Source organism: Cynara cardunculus (genome assembly GCF_001531365.2).
Source record: "Cynara cardunculus var. scolymus isolate 2C chromosome LG 11, CcrdV1, whole genome shotgun sequence".
In the NCBI taxonomy this organism is placed as follows: domain Eukaryota; kingdom Viridiplantae; phylum Streptophyta; class Magnoliopsida; order Asterales; family Asteraceae; genus Cynara; species Cynara cardunculus.
The window spans coordinates 12,596,289-12,604,225 of NC_037538.1; the positions used below are offsets into that span (position 1 = coordinate 12,596,289).

At 38.8% G+C, this 7,937-nt stretch overlaps 1 protein-coding gene across 1 annotated transcript; it reads right to left on the reverse strand.

Moving 5' to 3' along the window:
* Window positions 1-571: 571 nt before the first annotated feature.
* LOC112521871 (uncharacterized protein DDB_G0283697-like) lies at window positions 572-7,728 on the reverse strand. Its single transcript, XM_025130864.1, has 5 exons — window positions 6,865-7,728; window positions 4,151-5,165; window positions 2,048-3,386; window positions 1,890-1,958; window positions 572-1,068 (listed from the first exon to the last, which is right to left on the reverse strand). The coding sequence occupies exons 1-5, from the start codon at window positions 7,517-7,519 to the stop codon at window positions 694-696; spliced, it is 3,453 nt and encodes a 1,150-aa protein (XP_024986632.1). The 5' UTR covers window positions 7,520-7,728; the 3' UTR covers window positions 572-693.
* Between the last annotated feature and the right edge of the window lie 209 nt (window positions 7,729-7,937).

Below are 7,937 nucleotides of genomic sequence, written 5' to 3' on the forward strand. Positions count from 1 at the left end.
TGACTAAAATGCATGCAAACTTGACTGTAACTTGAGATTTCCCTATGAAATTCCATTTCCATGGCATGAAAGCAGAAATTTTGAAATCCTTTTTCCCAATTACTCCTGGATTTTTATAAAAATCGTAATTTGATGGCCATAACGAGTATGAAATGTATCTTAATACAGCTAAAAGGTCAATGGCCCGACAGTATGTGAGTCATTGGCCTCCTAGGAGGTCAAAGATTCAAACCTCACCAAGTGTGAAGAAGGTGTATGAGTTTATTTGTTCTATTTGCCGTATATAAATATTATATACTTCAAAAAAAAAACTAAAAGGTCAATGGCCCGACTGTATCCAGGTTACCGGTAGATCTCAACCTACTTAGAAGCCAACAGTTTATACACTTAAAAATGTAACTCTAACATACTAAAAAGTAGGTACGTGAAGGAGACTCACCAGCTGCGGAAGACCACACACCAGATGCCACTTTTGCCGCAAGAAGAAAGATGAAATTCCATTGGCAATGGAAGGTTATTGAATCACTCAAAGATCGCCTGAGAAAAAAACCCAACAACAACTACACAACAACAATAAATGGAATGAGACTAGTTTTATTGATTGACTAGCGAAGCAAAGATAAAAGAGCGATAATAAGCAGAGCAGATTGATAAAAGCAAAGCCAATGCGCCATTTTGAACGCACGAATAGTCTCAATGTGTACTTTCATCATGTATCCGACTCAAATTTACCAACCCAGATTCAATTAACTCTGGCATTGACACATTATTGGTCAAAACCAACAAATTATCAACCTTGTTGCCTGAAGAATCTTTAACTTCTATTTCACAACCACCATCCACCTCCATATCCATCTTTTCTGAAGTTGATATCTGTTCATCAGATTTATCTTCCTTCATATCAACCTTCTGGATCAGTAGTTCATTTTCCTCCTCAACAGCTTCCTCCACCAATTTCCCACTGTTATCAGGACCGCCCTTCTCTTGATCAGATGATGAAACCGACACTCCCTCTTGATTTATTGAAACAAAGGGCACCTTGTGCTTTGTGTAAAGGGACATGGCTTTCTGCAACGTAAAAAGGACAAGAACAAATGTATCTCAAAAAAATATAACAAAAATCATGCTACTTTATTTCTTGATCTAGTGGGGGGACAAATAAAAAACACTGTAACTTGATATGGTTCCTGTATTAGAATACACGCAATTCAAGACAGTCAGCTAAACCAGATTAGCATAATCCATGTGGAACGACGTATGTACAAAGGTGCTATTGGTCAAAACGTATACACATGTCCAAAATACAAGCAGCAGTAGAGTTTGGGGTGTGCTTAAATCTAGTTGAACAGACATCCAACAAGTCGACAGAAACTGTCAACAAATGGTCTGGTTCTCAGTTCCTATATTTATAGAACTTGGTTCTCGGCCCAGAACAACCCAAGATCATTAAAACCGATCAAAACCAAAACCGCACCAACTCTGTTTTTCTTAGTTTTTTACAAGACAGAATATTGGAGAAGTTTGTGTGTTTGTATGTATGTCTCTACCAATATATCATCAGGGTCTTGGAAGCATATCAACTTCTTAGGTTATTCATTTAAGATATTACAAGAGCTCCTTACAGAACAACAGATAAAATAAACTAAAATAAAAATTTTGTGAAAGAAACCCCCTCAAAAAAAATATTTTAGTTCACAGTTTAGTCATGGGCTCGACCATTGAGAAACCGGAAGATAAAATTTTGGTCCGATCACGGTCCTAAATTTTTCAAATTTTGGTTCGGTCCACTTCTGGGTTGATGCATAGCCCTAATTAAAATGATAAAATCATCAAAGTAAACCTGATATATAAAACAAGCAAGACAACAACTTCAGTAGAAGAAGATGAACCTCAAAAACGGAATCATCTATAGCAGCAAATAGCGAAGCACCATTGCTAATATCAGCTTCTATACCCTCCTGTTACATGTTAGGAAAAATAAAAGATCAGATGTAATTTACAGCAAATAATGAAAAATATCACCCTGTGCATTAAACGAACATGTCACCTTCGCTTCTAAAAACAATATCTTGCAATCAAATTCATCCGAGACTGATGCTTGATCTAAAGCCAACATGTTTGTGCACTGGTCATAAAGTTCAGGCTGAGTAAGATCTTCAGAGATATCAATCTTTGAAAGATAAACCTGAGGAATAAGAGGATCATCCTCCTTTGCAACCACAGAAATGCGGGGGATCTCTGAAGCCTTCATAATTTCTGGAATGTTGTTAGTGGCCACTTCCTGAATATTATCCGGTTGGCTATGTTCATTCTCAACATGCTGGCCTGTCGGCCCTGACCAGAATTCATCGGTAGGTCTGTTAACTGAATGGTCAATTTTATGGGAGTCCTGCCCCTTCCACAGATCAGCACTTGATTCCCACATTTGATTGTTCAATTGAGTTCTACCATGGTCCCAATCAAGCCTCCCATACCCATGAGATCCATCACCAAAAACGGCATTATTTGTTTCCCAACTGTGTATCGGAGGTGGAATTGATTCTTCCAGTTGATTCCTCCATAGTGGATGCCCGTGACCAGAAAACCTGTCGCCATCAGGAACATGGTAAGGCATACCAGCATGATTCACTTGCATCGGAGGTCTACCAAAGATTGGAGGCACAAATTGCTGCATAGCGGGATTAAATATTGGAGGAGGAATGTGCTGGAAAGGGATGTAACCACCGTTGGTTAAGGGGGAGGGCCAGTTAGGGACATTTTTCCAATTACTTTGAGGTCTTCCCATGTTAGAGTCACCTGACCTCCGATGACGGCCATTTGATTTACTTCTGTCATCTTCTGAAGAACCAAAGCCTAAAGGGCTATCTGATCCTGTTCTGTATAGGGGTTGAAGAGGCAGAAGTGACTTATGATTGCCAGAAAAGGGACCACTTCTTACATATGGTGATGAAACAGACCAATTGTCACCATCCACGTGTGAAAGATCATTGTCAGGATGTACCTCCATAACCAACTTGTGATTTACTTTACCGTCTTTATCTGAATACTCCTTTGCATCCTTGGAACCACTGCTCCTCTGTCCTAATTCATCAACATCAAGATTCCTCCTAACATCAAGCCTGTTCAAGTGTCTGCGTCCGTTACTTGCAGATGAAGGGGATGAGTCCACCAGTGGGGAAGAGCGGGCATCTGATCTCCGGTGCCTTTCCACTGATAAATCATCAATAAAATTGTCATCCTTCTGAGTAATTTTCTCCAGTGACCGAGACGAAATTTTATCAGATTGCCCAGGTGCAGAAGTGAAATATCTGTTAGAGTTAACATTATGGCAAGCTCTCTCTTCATGAACAGAGTCCCGATATTTGGTTTCTTCTTGTTTTGAAATCCTAAACAATGCAAAAAATAATTACTCATCTTATTCCATAAGATAAAAGAGAAACATCTTATAATACCAAGCCCACTACTTGTTTTAACATAATTTATAAAACAAAAGCATACAGGTAAACATCATTCAAATTAGTGAAATTTATAATTTTAGAATGATCTACCAAAAGTGGACCCAAGAACCAAAATATTCTCCTCAATACATTCAGAAATCCCTCCCTGACCCTTCGTTTTGGGGACGATCCGTAAAATACAAGATACAGACATAAGGATACCTTGACTTACATATTTATTCCCAGAATATATATATACATATATATATATATAGAGAGAGAGAGGAAAAACAATACACCAGACATCAGAATGTAAATGGTCATGTACCAAACCTTTCAGCAGGTCGCACATAAAAAATAGATAAAAAAGGACATGCAGATAAACAGATATCATTGGTGTCAGGATATGTGGAACCCGAAGAGCTCTTGAGAAGAGAAGTGAGGTTCCAACATATATAGATGAAAAATGGTCCAAGTCTAGCCGATATGGGACTCTTAACAATTAGTAACCAAAAAGGCCTTTCTGCAAAATTGTCTTGTCATAAGTAACATGAATACCTAGCCTCTTTCCGAAGTTGCTCCCAGTAAAACTAGATAGCAGGGATTCAAGCAAGCCCTTTCTTCCAATGATGAAACATACAGACAACTTATCTTAAACTGTATACCCAGCTTGAGATGGTTGGAATGCAAATCCTAGGGTAGATAAAATGTACCTGTGATGATCTCTTGTGGGGTAAAATTTGTTGCTAGGGGAACTTCTGTGACGGCTATGATTGCCTGTAATTTCCATATCATTGCGAGAACTAGGCCTTCCCCTTTCTGGGGTTGGGTCTACTTTAGCATCGTTCATAGATCGCTCATCTTTATCATTATCTATTCTCCTATCCTTGTCGTCTTTGTGTCTGGCAACTCGATCGTCATAAATTGGGCTTCCACTGCGTTTATTTTTTTGTCCATGACTTAAGTCAGCATCCATATCATCTTTCATATTCTTGGTGTCAACCTCACTAGAGTGGGCTCTTGAGGCATGGACATCTCTGTGCTTGGGATCCCTCACTCTTTTTTCTCTATCAGTATCATCTCTGGGCCTGCTGTTTTTGTGCCTATGGTCCCTGTCACCATCTTCTCGATATCTCTCTTCCTTATGCCTATAATCCCTGTTGTCATCTTGCATGTGCTTGTCATCCCTGTTCTTTTCAACCCTACCACCACCTTCCCTATGCTTTTCATCTCTGCGTCTGCTGTCTCTATCACCATCATCATGATTCTTTCTATCCTTATTTCTAACGTCTCTATTACCATCTTCATGATATTTATCTTCTCGTCTAACCTTTTCACCATCTTCACGGTACTTATCATCCTTGTGTTTGCTACCTTTTCCATTTTCTCCTCGGTATTTCACATCCCTACTCTTGCTAACTGGGTCACCATCGTTCCTACATTTATCCTCCTTGGGTCTAGTTTCTCTGTTGCTACCTTCCCTGAACTTGTCCCCATACACTTCATCCTTGTGTTTACTATCCTTGGCATGGCCACTCTTCGTAGACAGAATTCTCTCATCGTCACTATCCTTGGCATGGCCACTCTTCGTAGACAGTATTCTCTCATCATCGTCTTTTACGTCATCCTGATATCTATCCTTGTCACTGTAGCCTTCTCTTCTCCTCATCCTCTTTTCTAGCTCCTTCTCTAACTCGATGTTTCTCAATTCTTCCTCTATAGGCCACTCTGGAAGGAGATAAAATAGATCAAACATGGTAAGAGATCAACTCATACAAATGTCCTTAGAAAATAAATCTGATGCTCTCACGAGACAACAATAATACTGGTTGTTCGAAAATAATCAAGCCAAGAAACATCAAACACAGAGTCCACTAAAGGAGGAGCATTCCCACAGGCATATCAGGGGTGGAACAAAATATATGAACAAGATAAAAATGAACATACAAAAGGCCTATTTGGTAAACCCATGAACAAACCATCTTCTAAATAGACAAGCATTGAATATTAAGTTAGTATGACTGTATCAAGCGAGATCAATTGTTAAAAGCTAATTCCTCAACAACGATAAGCCAGAAAAACAAGTTCCCACAACCTCCCAATCCATAATCCACCTAGTTAAGTAAAGTGACCTGAATGCATAGAAGAGCCATCAGTAACTTCATAGCAGTTTCATAAATATGGACCATCATGATAAATCAAACAAAGAAGGAATATCAAGAAAAATCTCCCAAGCATCATAAGCAAAAGTAAAGAGACAAGTAAAAGAAATAGAAAATAATACTGAAGATGTAAACTCATAATGTTTCTTATGTCCCCATAGCTTAGATGGCCACAGCAAACCATTTGACATCAGTATGCCCATAAAAAGATATTTAAGGCGTAATGTTTCTTACATCCCCAACTCCCCATAGGTGAGTCTGCTCTCTCAATTGGAGTTGCATGATATTCCAAGAGACATACTCACTTTCTCCAGTACATGATATTACATCTCCAGATTAATAAATATACTTCCAACATTTACTTTTATGAACCATTATTCACCAAATGCAATTGCAAGCCGATATTTTCAATATTGCCATACTAATCCATTAAGTCAAAATCAAAACTGATCCAGCAGAATAACCAACGGTATATCATGATCTCCACATAAATCTTCATTAAAGCATCCTAAAACATCCCAATAATCATACACACACCTCTACCAAAAAGTAACATCTTCCAACTTTCCTTAATCCTACTCCCTCAAAAAAAATGAATCACCATCCATGATAGTACACATATGCCGAAGAGAATAAATGCAAGCAGTTTCACCCTAGCAAACACTGATACCAAATACTCATTACATCTCCTCCACCTCTGTTTTGGGATTGCTTCCATAAAAGATGAAAACAACAAAAAAAAAAATATTATATGGCAAAGCAAAGAGCGGCTGTAGAATTTTTTGGGTGGATGCTAACTAAATATTGACAGCATTGTGGAGCTATAACTTGTAAACTACAGAAGCTACCACTTTATGTCTGGGCTACTTAAACAGGTCTAGTGTATCAATAGATTACCCCTTAAATGTAATTGTGTCCAAGTGTTCATCATACATCCCAATCAACAGTGTCTAGCATCAGCCTTTGTTCCTTCAGATTTTGGGCTTTGACCCATTCAAGGTGAAAAATGGGGTTACATTCTCTACCAATGCATGCAGATCCCTAATATACAACTGGAAAGCAACTCCAACCATTCAACATAGGGTATCGGCTATAAAAATGCATAGACATAAAATGAAAAATGCACAAGATATTGCAGATTGTACAAACTAAATCATGAAATGCATATGCTAATCATACAAGTAAATCATTCTGGCAACACTTCCACCACCGTGTCTACTAGTTTGTTGCATTTCAAACATATCAAAAGAATGAAGTTGAGTTACCATTATGTTCTCTTCCTCTTTTACTTGGTTGATTATCAACTTGCGTTGGCACTGCCTCAACCTCACGCTTACTGTCATGAATTTTCCTTTCCCTTTCAGACCCACGATCCTTATCCTTCGTCTCCTTGTTTTCTTTAATCTGACGTCCCTCTTTTCTCCCAGATTCTTTATCAGACCTCTTTTCGCTTCTACTCCCACTGCCGCTCTTACTTCCGTCCTTCTCTACGACCACAACACTGGCACTATCAACATCATGCTTCCTGCTAGTCTTGCTTTTGGACTCACCAACAACTTTTACCAAATCCTTCGACTTCAACTTCTTATCGTCTACGTTTACAACCTCACTTTTCTCCTCACCAACATCACCATTCCACCTATCACTCCCGCCATGAATCTTGTCTTTCCGCCGCTTTGAAGGCGTCGCATACTCCTCAGACACACTCCCATTCGCATGACTACCGTCCAGATCCTTACCAAGTTTCCTTTTTTCTCCAGAAGCTAAAGAATCCTTAGAATCCTTAACAGAAACCCCATTTTTCTTACCATCACTGTTATCATTCCTCTCTTTCATCTTCACATCCTCGTCGAAATCTGTGTACTCCCTCGAACTATGCTTGCTTTGCTTGTGTGATTTGCTCCTTGAACTTCTTGGCATAATGACTAATTTTGAGAAGAACACTGGCAAATCCACCTGTAAAAAATCCAAGAAACCCTAAAAGCGAATTAGGTTTTTATCCGTCAAAACCCTAATAGAACGAAATCTGACTATTATTACTATTATCCAATCAAAGGTGATCCAGACAAAAGCGATAGAAAGAGAATCCGAGCGAATTGCGATCCAAAAACTTTTGGATACGAATGAAGAAGGGATGTGAGGGGGAAGAGGAGATCAAACCTTCAACGTGCCGTTTGCCGTTTGCCGTTTGCCGTGAGCGAGTAGAGTACAAAAAATACGAATGGTGTTTACCTGTGGTGGTGTTGGTAGAATACGGAATTACATAAATACCCTTCATACAAATTGATGTGTTTGTTTTATGACCAGAATTGTATTTTATTTTATAAATATGAAATTT